The sequence below is a fragment of the Melospiza melodia genome, chromosome 2 (genome assembly GCF_035770615.1).
Source record: "Melospiza melodia melodia isolate bMelMel2 chromosome 2, bMelMel2.pri, whole genome shotgun sequence".
Taxonomy (NCBI): Eukaryota; Metazoa; Chordata; class Aves; order Passeriformes; family Passerellidae; genus Melospiza; species Melospiza melodia.
The window spans coordinates 88,813,185-88,831,354 of record NC_086195.1 but is presented as its reverse complement, the minus strand read 5'-3'; the positions used below and the strand labels follow the sequence as shown (position 1 = coordinate 88,831,354).

Genomic DNA, 18,170 nt, shown 5'->3' with positions numbered 1-18,170 from the left:
GCTCTTCCAGCAGTTTTGTACAGATTACAGTGGAACTGGTGAACTTCCTTTTCTCTTTGTTAACACAAGAAGTGAGGAGAATTTTACAAGACTCATCAGTGAGTGTTGCAATCCAGGCATACGCCACAGCAAATTGCAATCACTCTGAGAGCAAGTGATTTCTCTGGGGACTTCAAAACACATGGTGCACTGCGGTCTTTGGCACTTAAATCTTGACTTACTTCAATCAGTGGAAAATAAAGTCAGAAAAATTAAAATAAAACAAATTTAGATCAATGTAATCTCAGTGATGAAGGTATATGCTCAAACTTCAGGAAATTATTTTTTTCAGCCTTACATCAGCTCAGCTGTTTTGCATATGCTGGCCTTGGTTAGTTCTGCTCTGTTAGTATGTTTTTAATATTTGTTTCATATCTCTGAGATTTACAATTGATATGTATACTTTAATACTTTTGATAACATAATATTTATTCCTAAATCTCTGGGAAGGTGGCCATCCATCCAGTCTTGTGTGGGTAAAGCCAAGTTTATGTACATATAAGTACATGTGCATGAAAATATGCATTTTGTGTTGTGGCTATGGCTCCTCAGCAAGATCTGGAGGTAAAGAACCTATTCACCAGGATCAGGTTGCTCACATGACCCACAGAGCTGGGCAGGATGACAGCTATGAGAGAACTGTGGCTCGGCCCTCGACCAGCCTTGTAGGACTGAGGTTCCATTGAATGGCCAAGGCTGGCAGGCACCTCTGGAGAGGGTCTAGTCCAGCTTCTCCTCAGGGCCACAGCTACAGTGGCTGCTCAGAGCAACACCCAGCCTGGTTTTTGATACCTCCACTGACAGAGACACCACAGTCATCCAGGACAACCTGCTCCACACTGAAGATACACTTTATTATGTTTAAATGGAATTTCCTTCAGTCTGCACCATTTTTGTGAAGCCCTATCACACTATTAGAAAGAACTAACTACTACAGTAGTGACATGTCGTGTGATAGAACAAGATGTGGCTGGAGAAGGGGGACATGCAGAGGTGGGGCAGCACTTTTCCTGGACAAACACCCTTGCTCTAGTTCCTGGAGATGAGCATAACACCGTACAGTTATGCACGGGAATGACAAAGCCAGGAGGCGGGCATGGACTGTAGAGGGGGATCAAGACCACCTAAGCCCCCCAAAACCCTCTGACCAATTTCCAGAAAGATAATAAAGATCGGACTGCACTTGGTAACTAATTTACACGGAAAGTGAGAAGCCTGTCTTCAGGGTGGAGAAAACCTATCCATAAAAAGGTATCCTTCCTAAGCCTGGGCAGCGACCCCTAGGACCAGGAGCTGGATCAATGCTAAAACCAGGACGGGTGACCTCTTTTCCTCTCTCTCTTTCTCTCAGCCCGTCTTTAACTCATCCCTTCCTTTCTCTCTTCCCTTCTCTACCCCTATACCCAAAACCCACTGCCGTGTGCTTACACTTACACAGTAGGTCAGGGACTAACAAAACAATTTCCACGCCCAGTGCGCGATTCACTAATATAACTTTCTGACTGTTTGCGGACCCTGTGACTTCTGTCGCTCCTTTGGACCACGAGCTTTTAGGAACCTCGGGGGCTCCCTTCCCCTTGCGGGTGGGACATCCCGCCCGCCCGCCCGAGTAGCGCGGGGCGGTGGAGAGCAGAAGCTCCGCACCCGAGGCTCACCACGGCCGCACCGCCCGCTCCCCGCGTGTGCCGGGAAGGGGAAGAGGCGGAGCGGCGGCGCAACCCGAGTCATGGCCGCGCCCCGCCGCCGCCCGGCCCCTTCCCTTCCCTTCCCCGCCCGCCCCGCCCGCCATGTTGCGGCGGCGGCGGCGGGAACGGGAGCGGCGGGATCGCGGGGCGCTCGGAGCATGCGGGGCGCACGGAGCGGGCAGGGCGCGGCCCCCGCGCAGTGGGTGCTCATTGCCCCAGGTAACCCGGCGGGGCCGCTCCGCGCAGGGGCGGCTCTGCCGCAGCGCCCGGCTCTCCTGCCCCGCCGGCCGGCTCGGGCGGGAGGCGGGCGCTCGTCCCCGGGGCAGGCGCCGGGGCTGCTGCGGGCGGCCGGGCCCCGCCCGGGTGTGCAAGGCCGCTTTGGGACAGGCCTCTACACGAGGCCCCGCGCGGCACCCGGCCTCCTCTCTCCAGGGGCCCCGTTTCCCTCGCTGCATCAGTGCGTTTAATTTATGTCGGTCATTAGGGTTTGGCCACGGGCTCCTTCCACCGATGTCCCTGATGGGGTCTGGCTGTCCCCTCGCCGGAGCTGGCGGCCCGCCTTGCCTCCATCCCCTCAGTCCCTTCCCGCAGATTTTGAAGGAAACGGTGTAGTGCCCTGAGCCACAGCTGTCAAACATACTTCAGTGCTATGCCAGAGTGAGATCTCCTCACTCGCTGATTGTGGAGCAGCAGAGCTCCCCACGGCAGCTCTGCAGGTGCAATACCCGCTGTGTTGCGGAGGCTCACTCTCTCCCATGCCGCGCTGCATCAGTGGGAGGATGCCTTTGCTCCTTACACGTATTTCTGCCCAGTATCAGGTTTAAACAAACAGATCACAAAATGTTTTGCTGTTAAAGAGGATGAGTGAAACTGGATGTGTTCAAATGCCAAGACATTAAGAGGAAGGAGACGTAACTGTCTTTTTCTAGTTTAGTGTTTAAGGAAGTGCGACTTCCATGTTTATCTGTGGGCCAGCCTTGTACTGTGGCTATTTCCTAACTCGCCCATAACTGGAGAGTGTTAATAACCAAGCCTGATAAAAAGGATGAGTTCTATGGAAATCATCCCTTTCTGAGCTTTGCCTGTGATGATGTGAGAAATGCTGTAAATGGCACCACTGAAGGAAAGGTATAGCAAGAGCTTCATTCAGCTGTTGAAATAAGGTTGAAAGTAAGGCAGGAGATCAATCTTGTGACATGTGCCCATAGGAAACCAGGCTTTTCTAGTTACATGAGAAGCAGAACCAATTACTATGGTTTCACTGATTCCTCTCTTCCTCTAGTTTTAACTTTTTGGTTCCACCCTTTGGTATCTGACATGTTTGATGACTAAGAAAGGAATTTATAAAGTGAGGAATTTCTTTTTTTAATATTGACTTTGCAGACTAGGATTTAAAGCTGAATCTCGTATCAGATGACTGGCTATGCCAACAGATGTCCATACTGTGCAAATATTTACAAATATGCTTAGCTTATGCATGAGTAGTCAGTTCTGTGCAGTAAGTTAAATTCTTCAGTAAGTGTTTGCAGGATTGGAGCCAGAGCTTGTAACTTTCATGAAGCCAGACAGTTTGTATTACCAATTATGCCAGCACAGCTCTGACAAAATTTATATAGTACTCCAGACCTGTAAGAAAGTTTATTAAGCCTTAGTTGAACTTCAAAGCACATAGTGATTTTTAAAAAAAGTCTGTAGCTGATAAATTCAGGACTCCACAGCTGATGAGAGCCAGCCAAATGAAACATTTCATTATTTTAGTTTTGTTTTAGCATTATTTTCAGAAAAGCTTTTTTAAGTTAACATGTTACCACTTTTCACAATTTTGCATTTCGTAACTGCTCTGTTGAATGAACCTCAGAATTTTTTCATTGGCTGTTTAGCAGAATGTATAGTAGGGAGACCTGATTACTTTCAGGAATGAAGATGGTTGCAGCTGGATTTAGAACAAAAATGTCCTTTGACGGTAAAATTCTATTCATATGACAATCTCTATCTTCATAATACCTGTATGGCATTATATTACATACATACCTAAAACCAACTGGTGTAGATAAGTACAGGATCTGTTTCTGGGTGTGAGTTCAGTGCCATTTGTTGCTGAGTCTACTAAAGAATGCTTGTCTGCTTTAATATGGAAGGTTATGAAATTACTACTGATTTCCTTGTTTAAGTACACATTTGTATGCTGTTATATTGCATGGATAATGAATTGCCATTACTGCTCTGCCATTCAGAGCATGTGTTATGACTGACGAGACAAATTTCAGTTTTATTTTTGATTTTGTAGTTTTTATATTGGTTTCAGTTTCTGGAAACGGCTCAGAAACAAGGAATCTCTTCTGTCAGGTAGAATTGCGCATGTTCTTAGTTGGAATCAATATTCTAGCTAGAGGAATGCAGTCAGAGTGAGTTTTCTACCAATGCTGTGAGCTGTTTTTAGAGGGACAGACTATCACTTTCTGTAGCAAGTGATTAATTCTGTCAAATTTCAGTGCTGTAAAAGTTTGGTAATTAGTGGTCCTCTCATGCCTGCACATCACAGGGCAGAGCTAGAACCATATGCTCAGCAGTTACTTTGTATGGTTTGTAAAGGTGGGCAGGGCAAGCAGGGTTGACTGAGCCAGTCTTTGCCCTCGCCAACCCTTCTGCCACACCAGGACGCTTGGGCTGTTTGGCATGGGGGAATCACACAAAGGGGAGTCCAAGTGGGAAGGGAAAAGGAGAGCCTCAGACAGTTATGTCTGAGCTGACTGCTAAGCAACTTCTGGGTGAGATTGCAAATTTTACCTTTAGAGATGGTAGCCTGGCCTTGGCCTGGTGAGAGGTGTTGTGATGGTGTTTCTTTGATACTTGCTCTTTTTTTCCATGAAGACAGGACAATTTGACATGCAAATACAATCATATTTTTGGTTTGTTTTTGTAAGTGTAATGATTCCTTGGTTAGAGATTGAACCACCATGGGCCGGACAAAGAGGGAAGCCAGAAGTGGTGGGAGAGGAGTTAGGAAATGCTGCTCAGGCAGGGTGAGCAGAGGGTGGTAACCATGTTCATCACTCCAGAAAGGCTGGAAGCCACTGATGTACATTGTGCAGCCTTATTGGGGATGTGTAGTGGAAGGTTGAGAAGTGGATGTGAGTGGCCAGGAGAGAAAACAGTGAACAAACAGGAAGAGGGTAGATGGAGGGATTGCTTGTTATGGAGGAGGGTGAAAGGACAGAAAACTTGGTCGTGTTGGTAGTGGTAGAGCTGTGCATGCTGGCCTTGAAACAGAGTCAGCTCTTAGGGCCGTTTCTGCAGTTGCAGATTGACTGTGCTGTGGATATTCAGGCTCCAGATTTAGCCTGGGGCAGGCTCGGCTCAGCACTAGCAGTTTATTAGTTCAAGTGCTGTGCCATGTTAACACATCTCTGCTGTTTCCAGAACCAGCTTTGCAGTGCAGCTGCTTTCAGACAGTGTCTGAACTAATAAGTCCTGATGGACCAAGCTGGCTCTGTGTAGACCCACTTGGGTGTTTCTGTTCTGTGCTCCATGTTCCAGGGGATTTTATTAGCTTGGCTGGAAACCTGGATCTGAGCTTGCTTTGTGCCGAGTAGTTGACGTCGCTGGTTAAGAAGACCTCCCGAATCTGGAGTTCTGGAGGAACGGTGGTGCAGAGACACCAAAGTGCTAGCGAGTCCTGGAGGACCACACGGGCTTCAGTGGTGGATGGCTGAGTTTCCAGATAGTGCTTTCCTGCATTTCGAGTGGGAGTTGGGTGATCAAGGCTGTTACATTACCCTCGTATCCAAATTGTTTTTCCGTGAGAATGTAGAAATGGCTGGACTGGCTTTCTGTTGTTGGTCTAGCTACTGATCTGGTACAAGAGAAAAGTAGTTGCTCCTGGGGATTAACCTTGGCTCTCTCACGGCTACAAAGTTACTAATGATGTGCTTTAATAGAGCAGAATCTGTCTGTATTTACTGAGTATCCGTGTACTTAAAAACAAATACTGCTACCTTTTAACAGGAATGTAGGAAATTTCTACCTGCCTTTTCAGCTGGGCCGGTGAAGCTACCATTTTTTATGTGTTCTCTGAAAATGACAAGAGCTAGAAGTTATTTCCTAGACTGAGAAGTACTGCTGAGACCCAGCGGTATTTTAGGGCTATCTAAAGATTTTTAATTTTAGAGCTATCTAAATCGAAAGGCAGAGCTTTGGAAAACTCTCAAATACTGCGGTAAAGTCACTGTGTCTGACATAGATGTGATCTGAGCTCTGGATAACAAATAAACATTCTTATGCAATGGCTTCAAACCAGTCTTACCAACATCACACTAGCTGCTTAACAGGATTGGTGTGAAGGACAGTCTCTTTTTCAGTATTCCTCAGGGATAGGTGTTATGTCAGAACTGAAACTATTTATATCCTTCACTGGTTTTAGCAAAGAGGTCAGGAATTGAAGGCAATTTTCTAACTGTGATGTTCCACTCCACACCTAAAATTAAGACTGATGCGTTTAATATGTTCTGTCTTTGTCTGTATTAAGAAAATAAGTAGGGGTTAGCTACATGCTGAAAATTATTCTCAGCCTTTATTTTTCTGAGCTAGACAAGTTTAGCTGGGCACATTTTTTCAGTCTGCTGTTTTCTTAAACAGTAAATTGATTAGCTCTTACATTGTTTTATGGGAACTGCCATATGAATAGAACTGGAAGGGTTGCAACGGGGGAGGGAAATTTAACAATCCTATTATTTTTAGGAATTACTTATTCAAAAATAAAAGGAGCAGTTTCAAATTATACTTGGCAAAAAGTTTGAACAAATCTCATATATGCCAAAAGTCAAATGGAGGCAGAAATAAATGGACTGTGATGCCAAACCATGGGGCATCAGCACACATTAAATTAATCCTCCATCCTTTCAGTTGAGACTAAGGAACTTTTGTCTCCATGCAGTAACCGAGGAAGTATTTGACTTGAAAATTTTGGGTCATAGTGAGAGAAGGTGTCATAGCAAAAGAAGTTGTGGAATACTTAATTTGTGAAAGTGGTTTGCTTTAAAAACAGAAGTAGACAGGTTTTGCATTAACTTTTTTTCCATCCTTGCACTTCGATACATGCTTTCACTTACTGTTTTTAAAAAAACCAGTTTATCTGCTATGAAATACATCACACTGCTGGGCTGTTAGGGTGCTTGACTAAAAAATTGTAATGAGTGTCAAAATTGAGCAGAATAATTGAACATTAATACTTTCCCAGAATAATCTAGGTAAAGAACTTGGAAATAATGTTTGCAATAAACAAATATGTATTTTTTTTAACAGCTGAGTCAAAACATCAGAAAACCTATATGAAATAATAGCACATGTTTATATACCTTTTAAATAAGGTGGATGTGAATATGCTTATTTTAGAAGTTAGCACTCTGTGGGCATATTTTACTAAACCTCCCCCTAAACTGGCATTTGCATCTCCTGAACAAAGCCCTTTGCCTGCAGGTAATTTGCACTCTTTCTTACATGTCATCTCCTGAAAGGCATACTGAGCTCTGCTGTGAATAAAGCAGATATAACTGGCAAGCTAAGGAGCCAGAAGGAAGCATAGCAAATAAAATAACTGAAAAGACATGTTTTAATGTGTAACACCATCTCCCACTTCTGCTTTCTGCCATCTGGCTTGGAAGAGACCAACGTATGCCAACTTAGGCCTCTCTGCATATGGGAATAGGGCTGATTCAGCCAGTAATACAGCTGCACCAGTGCTGACCCTATAAATATTGAGAAGGGAAGTCTGTAGTTTTTATCCTTTCAAGTGATAACCAGTTCTTGAACTTCTCAAGACTGACCTCCCCTTTATTCAGCTGAAACTCTGCATGTTCTGCCAGGCATCTTGACTTCAGTAATGGATGAATTAGTACTGTCCATTGCTACTAGTGAGTCCATGAACATGGGGGTTTTTTGGCTAAGAAGTGAATTATGCCAGTATAAAGGGAAGCCAAAAGATGCTCTCAGGCTTAAGTCTTAAAATTTAGCTGTATTGCCTAGCTATGTCCTGTAGCAAAAGACCATTCAAACTGTCAAGTAGAATTTCTTTCTGAACTTTTGGACAAGATTGAAACCAGTGCCTTTTTTCGATACTGTGTTTTATTGTGGAATGTTCTAAATTATGTCACATTGAACATTGTTTCCTTAGGGCACCAAATAAATGTCATGATTACCAAACTGGTTATCATTCTGTGTTTTACAATGGGCACTGCAAAAGTCCCCTCACTGAAGTGAGTACTATGTACAGTCATAGAAGGAGTAAGGTGGTGAGGTAACATCAAGTTTACATAACTGAGTAACAATTAAGATTATTTCCAAAAATCAAGTGTGGGCAAGTACAAACCCATACCCTCTATGTAAGCACCTGCAAAATATTGGCTGTTTGCAGAGGTGAATCAAGCTGTGTTCTGTTCAATGCTCCCCTGAGTATTGTGAGCCAAGGAAGAAGCAATGTAGACCTGTGGCTCATCTCCTGCTTCCTCAACTCTGTCAATTCACACATGATCTGGTTTTATAATTTGTGTGCAAAGACACCTGTGTCACATGTGGAGTAGGGAATATTCTATGCCATCTGCTCCTGCCATGGGTTCTGTCTCTTGTTCCAGTGAGCTTACTGACAGGATTGAAAGTTATTTACTTCTTCATTCTGGTTGGTTACTTCTCAGCTGGATGAGTGAACCGACTTGACTTGCTGTAGAGCCATGAACTTGCTAGTTTTGGTGGTACAAAACAAGAAGGGAGCAGAGTTGGGGACCCCAGGACTGCACTTTTCTGTGGGCTATGAACTTTGGTCATTTGAAGCCATTTATGATACAGACTGTATTCTCAGTCTGTGCATACCAGAATTCATTTATTATACTTGCAGTTAATTACCTTGTAACTTAGAAAAATTATAAAAAATTTGGGTGATACAAAGTACTGGATTTATTAATTATTTTTCACTAGGCTTTTTTCAGGGCATGCTGCACAACAAAGGACACAGACAGTGAATTAAAACCATTTTCTTGAGGGCTGAGATTCTAAAAATAACACAAATAAAATGTTTAATAGATCTAACCTATCTGTACCCTTAGGCTACAGAGTTTAAAGTCTTCCATAAAATGTCTATTTAATGGGCTCCATCATAATGTCTCCATCTGACACACCTTTCATGCACAGTTAGAAGCTAAGAAGGGAATGGAAAAGACTTGTGTAGGTGACGTATGGTTTAATATCTGTTTTTAAATGAAATCTTAACTTTATATTTCCAGACTTCAATAGTCCTTTTTCTTTGCAGGGTGGTGATGGTGGTTGGGAAATTTGTGCTCTCAGAGGGTTTTTTCCTCTTACGCATTTGACATATATTTGCAGCCTTTTTGCTTGCTTGGCTGGCAGCTTTTTGCATGGGAACTCCATATAACTTGATATTAGTCTGTTATATATAGTATTCTATAAGCATTTTTTTTTAAAGGAGAATAGACTTTGCATCATCCATAACAGTTTCATAGCTCTTAGTGGGAGTTTTATGTTGTTTTTCAATTTATTTATGTTGCTGTACCAGGTAACACTTTTTTCTGGTTTTAACAGGCAGATTCATTACTGCCTCATATCTATCCATTGTGGAAGAAATTATTGCCAGAAATCCTTTGAAAGCTGGTTAATTTTCACTTTGTTTTGTTTATGTATTTGGTAGAATTTGCCTGGTTGTATGTCTGACCTCCATGAAACACAATAATCTTTACTCCTTTTCTTCAGCTGCCTCCTGGAAGTGTCTGCCTTCTGTCTTCCCAGGCAGTTTAAAGAGTGACTTGCTGGCTGAGATGCCTCCTTGAGACAGGATTAATAGAGCCCCTCTGTACCCTTCTGTCAGGTGTTTTATATCATTGTAGTGTGTGTTTTCCTAGGAGAAAATCATGCTGTAATGACACATGTTAGTAAGCTGACCTGACTGTGGGCCATCGCTGGTAGAGGATGTACTGTTCAAAAAGCTCTCACCTCTCTCCCCCCAAGTATTCTTGTAGATGACCAAGTTGGTCAGGGCTGAGCTATGAGAACTGTTATAATAAGCATAGCAGCAATCATCTGATGTTTTCCTTTAGAATTTAACAAAACAGCTCTTCCTGTAATGTTACGTTTTACTGTTTATTTTCTGTAGGGGATGTTTTCTTATCTGGATGTGAACCTTAATATTGAGAAAAAGTTCCTAACCTAGTTTAACTCTCAGTCTTACTAGAAAATGGCTACAGTACTGCTTTTTTAAGAAGTCTGTGTTTACTTAGCTATAAGAGATCCTTGCTGAAGTAGAAGGACTGATAAATGTAATGGCATTAAAGAAATCCAGTTACCTTTCCTGGCTACAGTCCAGAACACAAATAAGTTAGGTTTGGACACCTAACATCAAAAATCCCTTGCTCAGCATTTTCCTAGTCATGAGGTATTTAAACTCAGATAAATAGGGCCTTCTTTGCCCTTAAGGCCATATTAATACTGCATCCAGTTTTCCAAGCAGGCATTGTCCCAATTGCCTCTTTTTTTTGTCTGCCAACTTGACATATAGTAAGCCAATCTATAACAAAAATATACTTCAGATGCCCCTGGAAGTGAAGTGGAATACTGCCTACATTTTGAGGAAACTGAATGTTAAAGAAACTCAAAGAACCACTTTTGCTGTTGCCTGGTCCTTCCCTTCTCCTCGTGCACGTGTGTGTCCCTTCAGGCAAACCATTTTCTGTGGCAGCTCTGTGGAGAGTGTGAGGTACACTCTGATCCCATCACCATGAGATACTGGCACAGAAGGCTGCAGCTCGGGCTATTTATTGGTTGGGGTTTGATCCCTGCTGCCTCTGTGCCGTGCTGAGCCCCTTGGAGCCTGAGGAGCACCAAAGAACCCCGTGGGCAGGGCTGTGCTGCTCTTCACCACCTGGGGAAGAGCTCCTGGCAGGGCCAGCGCCTGGGATAGCATGGGACAGGCCTGGATGAAGGAAGGTGGTTATCTGGTTGGGAAGGTAGAGGATTGATGAGGAAGAGAAGGGACACTGTATTGCTTGGGTTTGTTACGCTTAGTGCTCCCTACCTGTAGGTGTCCCCCAGGCTTAGCAGAGATGGATAAATTCAGTGTGTTACTAGCAGGTTAGGGAGAGAACATCTCAACCCAGTAAAGATGCAAATGTCATTAAAAGCAGCAAAAAATTAAGAGGGATTGTTGACTTAATTGCTGACAAGATGCACTTTGGGCTCAGCTGGACTCATTCCCGGTGCTCATCAATCTATGCATGAAGAAAGCAGAGCAAGCGAGCGCTGAAAGTTCCTTCGGGGTTTTTTTGTTTTGCTTTTTGTTTTAAATTTTGAAACTCACATTTACTGTGTATATTTTAATATGTTCATGTGAAACACATCAAAGTAAACATGTGCAGTGTGTTTCTTTCACTATCATTAATCACTTCAGTGTTTTAAAAAGTAACAAAAAATACACTAATGTTAAACTGTGGTCAAGAATTGAAATATACACAGCTCTAGAAATTGGAAAGTCGCCTTTGCCAGGGCAAATGTAGCTTGACAACCATGTGTTTATGTATCAGCATATGAAGCAAGTCTGCTTAGCAAATACGGATTTTTTCCATTAAAAGCCCTCAACTTATATTGAAACTTTTTGAAGCACTTTTCCAAGCCACCTGAAGACTAAGTTGAGTATTGAATAGAAGAAAATTACTTTAAATTGTCTGAACAGCTCTGAGAATTATTACTCTCCGACACTACTATCACTAAACACAGTTGGTTTTTGTGTCCCGCTTATGTCTTTATCTGGGCAACTTCTGTTGGTGGCACAACTGAATAACAAGGGGTGGATATGAAGGCTGAGAGCTGTTTGTGCCTTTTTTTTTTTTGCCCATGAGGTGTTATTGAAGAGCCAAGTGTGAGAAGTCCACTTGTCCTTTTCAGATGTGGCTGGGGCTTTCTACTTTCAGTTGTTCCTACTTCCCTGTTTGCCAAAGAATTGTGCCAGCTCCCTCTTCCCAAACCTGCTGGATGTTACTGGAAGGGGAAGGACAATGTGGCACTTCTGTTCCTTTGAATAATCATGGAGTCTGCCTCTACTGCTCCTCTCTGCTTTCCTCAGCAGCACTGTAACACAAACATCAGCCTGAGCTCTGTCAGTCCATTCTCTGGGGTCTGGATACTCATTATATATGTGAAATGTTTTAGTAATTTTCCTTGCTCTGATGAATGCCTGTATGAAAGGAATTGAGGCAGAACTGGCACTGTGCAGGCTAAGAAATATGATTCTGTCATGGTGCTCCTTACTGAGATGTGGGAAGTTGTTTTCATAAATATAAGTTAGACTTTCCCTACAAAGAGAGCTTGGCTAGAATATAATTAACTGGGGATACTTATAGATGTGGTTTTTTGTACTTGAGTCAGTGTCCTTGTGGTAGCTGTTTCCCTCTTTTTTCAGTTTCACAGAAAAAATTATACCTCTGTGGCTCTGCTTTTTATCTTCTGTTTGTTCAAAGATACAGGAAAGAAAATATCTGTAAGGGGCTTCAGCCAGAGGTGCTGCATTCTCTCACCTTCTTTTTCTTGTGGGGGGAATTAAATGCAGTCTTTATATTTCAAGTTCATACATATCAGATAAATAAGTGTGCATGTTTTTCACAGACATAGCAACTAGAATAGGCTAATTCCTGTGTAATCTGACTTCGTGAAAGTTTTAAAGGATAGTTTCTCCCCATGTGTATTTTACCTTTTGGACTTTCTTAATGTCCACGTTGTGCTTGGCCTGACTAACCAAAGCATTCTCATTGTCTTTGTGACTAATCAGGGCAGCATATCAGTTCATCTTACTTAACTGGGATGTCAAATTTAGGAGCTCTCTTGCCTGAAGGCTCTCTAGGGGGAAGTGGTTTTCAAAATCTAAATCATCCCCAGGTGCATATCTTTCCTGTGACAGATAGAGAGTGCCAGGAAGTCTGGAATCATAATTTAAGTGCCTTGATCAGGTAGGATGAATTTGGGCTGAGGCACACAATTTTTAGGCAGATGTGTGTGTGTGTTTTCAAAAAGTGTCAATCCAATTAATTCAGAATGTCTTGGTGAAGCAGATGTGAAATACTTCACAATTTACAAGTTCCTAACTTTTTCCTCTCCCCCTACAGAGGCTGCAATTGACTCCCCAAAGACACCTGACAGTGAACCCTTGTTTACAAAACTGCGCAACCCAAGCACAGGCAAGTTCTGGAACTGTGACATGAGCTTGTTAAAATTCTGGTTGGTTTTCTCCACCACCAAAAGATTCATGTTTCTCAAAGCTGAAATAATGATGATAGGTACAAGTCTTACGTGCCAAAGATACTGCTGGTTATGCCAGATGGTTAATGCTGTGCAAACATTTAGGATTTCTTTTATAATTTTAATTGGTTGAACTGTTTATTCATCAGAAATACTGGCAGAACAAAAAAGGGGTGTAATTTAAGTTCTGTTTTTAAGTGCATTAGTTTTGGGGAGCTTACAGTGTTGGGTGTTGAGTCCAAGCCTTTTTTTTAAATCCGAATTTAGGCTTCTTAGCATTCATCTTATGCTATAAAATAAATAGAGTTAGAAGAAGTGATTCAATTGTACTTACCAAGCTTTTTGGGTCTTTTCATTTTTAAATCTAATTTTCTTCTCATGGCCTGGGTCATGGTGTCTCTTTTCTCCTTAACAGAGGATGAGGCACTTTGAATTCAAAATACATTAGAAGGACCAGCAAATGCAGGCAATTCAATGATACCACCATCCCACCATTACTTTCTTCTAGTCATATTGTTCTTTTTGTTGAGGATTTTTAATTTTTCTATGATTAATTAATAATTAGAGTGTGTGATGCTGCAACAGAAACTTGCAGCAAGCCTTTGTTGGGGTTAACAATCTGTTTGAAAAACGTTTTTCATGTTTTTTGGGTTTTTTTTCTTTTCCTGAGTTAGTTTCTTTTCTGTAGATTAAAGTTTTATGGTTTTGGTCTGAAATTGACTGCTTGTATTTATATGTATTTACATGTATGTGTGTAACTGAGTCTTCAGATGAATTTTATTGTCACAGTATAGGAACCATATTTGTTCTTGAAAGAGGAAAATTGTCAAAAATAATAATACAGAATGTAAAATCACTTACTCCTCATGATGCGTGTTTCTTGACTGCTCAGATTTGCAATGGGAATATAAAGCCACATCTATATTCCACCTGTGTTATTATTTCCTGCTGTAGCATACTGCCTTTGTAGTTTGTTATGTTTTTAAAAGCATAGATGTTAATTTGTTTTTCTCTGTGTAAAAAGAAATCTGTTTACTTTGTAGAATCAGAGATCTTGGGGAAGTTTTCTGGGGAAAACCTAAAGTGCAATGATTGTCTGGGTGTGTTCCTTTAGAATTTACAGGACCTTATTTATAGGCCTGCATAGACTTTCAGTTATGTAGCCTGTTATAAATACAAAGTCTGAAAATGGAAGAACTGAGAACACACTATTAATGTATTTTCCTTACCTTTGTGTCTAACAGATGAATTGTTGATGCCAGATACTGTATAAGTAGGCACTGAAGGACTCAGCACACTGTAGAATCGATGCTAACCACTTTATTAAATAAAAGCATGCTTCGTCCTTTGTATAGACAGGTAAAAGAACAAGATTTCTATCCCTTAGAAACACTATAAAGTAGGATCAGACTGCAGTTCAGAAGTACCACAAGAACCATTAGTGAAGTTGTGAGCAAAGCTGTTGGGGTTCTCTCTCCATCCACTCCAGTTCCTGTCTTACAGTACTGTAGGGAACCCGTGGTGACTGTCCTTTTAGCATAATGACATAAATTAAGGAGCTGTACTTAGGTAATAAAAAGGGTTCTTTTCCCAAGATTTCATAGTTCACCACTGGATTTGGCTAGCACACTCCCTGGTAGGAGTCTTAAGTTGTTCAGTCAGCACTTCTGTGAGTAGTTTGATATGGGGCTGATCAAACTGTGGTGTAGACCCTTGTTGAGGGTGCACATGGTAATGACTGAAACTTCTGCTCCCCCCTTATGACTACTCATTGCTCCTCTCCTCCCCTACCCAAAAGAAAAATTATCAGAGTACTGAAATTATATCCTTAAGTGAGGTTAAACATCTGGTCAGCCTTTTGGATAAAGGGGAAAAAAATGCATTACCAGTAATTTTTGGGAATTCATGTGTCTGCCCATTTTTGCTGACCTCCCTCCGCACCTGGGGGTGTCTGCAGACTGAGAAGAGCAGTGCTGATGTCAGCTTTCAGGGCTTACACTGAGCCTTCTCTGAGCCAGCCCATCATCTGCAAGTCACTGCAGCTTTGCAATTTATGTGCTCTGAGCAGGACAGCCCTGCTGTAGTTGCTCTTGTTTCCTGAAGATGGATTGATAAGCAAGATAGAAGCAGTCCAGCCAACAGACTCAGCTGACCACATTTCAGTGGCCCCTTCTGTAGTTGTGGCAACTTCCCATTTCTGATATGGAAAATGCCAGTCCTGTTTGCAATGTGTTTGTCACCCTTCCATTGTATCCCAAAACTAATGTCAAATGGTAGAGCTGTGATGACCTAAAATAAAGCTATCCTTTTCCTTTCCCAACTACTAAGGTTCTGATGGGCACTTCAAACCAACTTCTTCTAGCATCCTTGCTTACTTTGTATGTCTACCCATACAGAGTCATCACAATCCATTTTGGTGCACAAAATAAAAAGAATATTCAGATTGTCCATGAAAGGTTTGAGACTTTTGTTCTCCTAACCCAGAGTCTGGTATCCTAAGAAAAACATGATGGAAGGAGAGGGAATTCTCTTGTTTTCCACCTTCCCTCTTCACTGCAGAAAAAAGCTGATTTCTTGAGTGATTTTGATTTGGGTTTGGATCAAAGGCTTCGTGTTGTAAGATGAACTATTCACACATCTTATTTATTGATTCAAATTCAGTTTCGTTTATGGAGCTGGTAAATGAACATCTGTATATAATAGTGTTTTTTGTCTGAGCTCTCTTTGTAGTGAGTTTATGTAGACTGTGTGTATGTTTGTGTGTCTGTATGTATATAGGGCACATTCTTCAAACATATTGGGTATTCTTTTGATTTTTCTGAAAGCTTACAAACACAAACCAGATTTCTTTTCAACAGGGGAAGCAACCCTTTACTTATTCAATAGTGGTGCACAGCAGCTGTTTGAAGTAAAAGCTTTTCACGAGGAACGTCGTTCCTGGTTTATAGGTCAGACTGTTCAACAGGGTGAGTTGGATAATGTGTTTTTCCCCCATCTTTAACTAATGTTGTACACAGACCGTCCCTCTTTCTTCTAGTAAATTTACAGGTGTTTTTCCTTGTTTGAGACATGCTTCATCATATCCCCACCTTCTGATAGACTCATTTGCCATAAGGATTTAACCAGGGCTGGGGGCTTTGTCATTTCTCTTTAAAAGGTTGCCTTTGGCAGCCTCAATTAGACTGATGTTCATTTGTCATTTTTTGAAGGGGGAAGGAGGGGTAAGTAATTCAATTGTGTTTAAACTGAAGTGCCATAAAATAGTTAGCTTTCCTTGTCAATCTCACCAGCAAGTCCTCTTTGTAAGTTTATATGTATTTTCCACTGGGAAAGAAAAGAAAGGGCTGGAAGGCCTTAGTAGCCAAGCAAAGTGGTGTGTTAGAGCTCCAAGCACTGGAATGTATGGTCTTGTGTTCTTTAAATTGCCTCTGTAGTCCCCAGCCTAAGTGCTGAGTTCTCAGGAGAGGTCTGAAGCTGCTATTTCACTGTTCTCTCTAAGGGAGCTGGTCTGTAATATCCTGGACATTCTCTGATCCTGTTCACCTTTGTGAAAATGAGGAGGAAGCTTGTGTAACTTGCTTGGGATGGCTTTCACAATCCATTTTCAGTAAGGATGTTATTGTAGCAGTGTTTCTCTGCCAGCATGTCCACAGACCAGCATGTTCATAAGTATTAATTCAGAAGATTAAGGTATATTTGTTTTATTCCTTTTCATTAGAGAAAAGTCCATTTATAGTAATAAATAAAAGCAACCCTTCCAGACATATGCCTTCTTTAACAGTAATATCCCAAAGTGTGTGCTAACTTTTAAACATCCTCTGCAGGCACATAAAGCAGTGCAAGCAGTATGTCTCTGAGCTTTTCCTTGCTCTGTCTTGGGGGTGAGCCAACAGACTGGGTCTGCTCCCTGCTCCCAATTATGTCCACATTGTATTCTCTCTCTCCGTTTCTAACCTTTATTTTGGCCCTTGGGAAACAGTTGCCTTAAGAAATCATGCCCTCAGTTTTCTTTTAAAAATACAGTGGAAAAATTGTTTGTGAATGTTAGGGCTGCTGTATCTCTGAAAGGGTCAGGAGAAGAACAATAAAAACAATTCTGTGTGTTTGCAGTTAAAACAAATTATCTGGTTATCTGCAGATAAGGGCAGAGGTCTTTATACACTTCTAGTGAGTCTGAGTCTTTAGAACAAACAAAAATAACTCCTCCTGGAGGTTGGGTGGAAAGCATTTAAATGGAAGCTTTTAGAAAGTGGCTAGTGGGTCTTTTTCCTTCCAATTTCAATATCAAAGCTTTTGTGTTTGTATGTAGCCCTGATGCTTGCCTTGCCTCACACTGAGCATCATTTTGATAATACACATGGTAGATTGGTTATCAGCTTTACCCAAAACACATTCTTCCCACATGATCTTTTGTTAGTTTTAGGGCCATCATAATAGGATTTCCTTTTTTTTAATTATCTTAATCATGTGATTTAAAACAAAAATAATTACATTTATTTGCTTTTGGTTTGCTAATTACTGTCAAATTGTCATCAATTATTTGGTCTCGTTAGTGAATTTCCTTGATGTTACATTGTTTCCAATTATCTGCAGTTGTACAAAAGGCCTGACTAAGCCATTGTCCTGCAATGAACTCCAGATGGGCAGAGGTGTCTGTTTCAATGGGAGACCAAGTTCTTCCTTTGTGTGTAACCTTGAATGCAGCACTCTGAGCCATGTATTCTGATCTAAGTTTATTTTGTTCCATTAGGAGACTGCATCAGATATTCCCTTTGCAGATTAAGGCAGCTCTCCCTTAACTAGCCCTTGAAATTCTTTCTTGTCCTGCCTGTCTCTTCTGCCAGTGTTACCTTGCCCAGTGTTAGAGGTGGAGTATTGCTGAATGTCTCTGGTGTACCAATCCAATTTCTGTTGCCCCCAAATCTGCCAATAGAGGGCAGCTTCAATGTTGCTTGTTTTAATACAGTCCAGAAAAAAAGGCAAAACTCAGACTACACAAAGCAGAAGTCCTGAAGTGGAGTATGTGCTTTGGTTTGGTAGGCTAGAGAACTGAATTATCTCTGTATTTTTAATATGAATTTACAAATACTATTTTTCTGTTTTATTCAAATATTGGGATACTTACTAAAAAAAATTCTATTCACACTCCTAAAAAACATC

General features: G+C 41.6%; 1 protein-coding gene across 4 annotated transcripts in view; it reads left to right on the top strand.

The window, feature by feature from the left end:
* Positions 1 to 1,862: 1,862 nt before the first annotated feature.
* Positions 1,863 to 18,170, top strand: part of RNASEH2B (ribonuclease H2 subunit B) — a 41,983-nt gene continuing 25,675 nt past the window's right edge. For all 4 annotated transcript variants that reach the window (XM_063149268.1, XM_063149266.1, XM_063149265.1 and 1 more), the window contains exons 1-3: positions 1,863 to 1,943; positions 12,878 to 12,949; positions 15,869 to 15,976. In XM_063149268.1, coding sequence (XP_063005338.1) covers positions 1,883 to 1,943; positions 12,878 to 12,949; positions 15,869 to 15,976 — 241 coding nt within the window. In that variant the 5' untranslated portion in view covers positions 1,863 to 1,882. The remainder of the gene's footprint in view (positions 1,944 to 12,877; positions 12,950 to 15,868; positions 15,977 to 18,170) is intronic.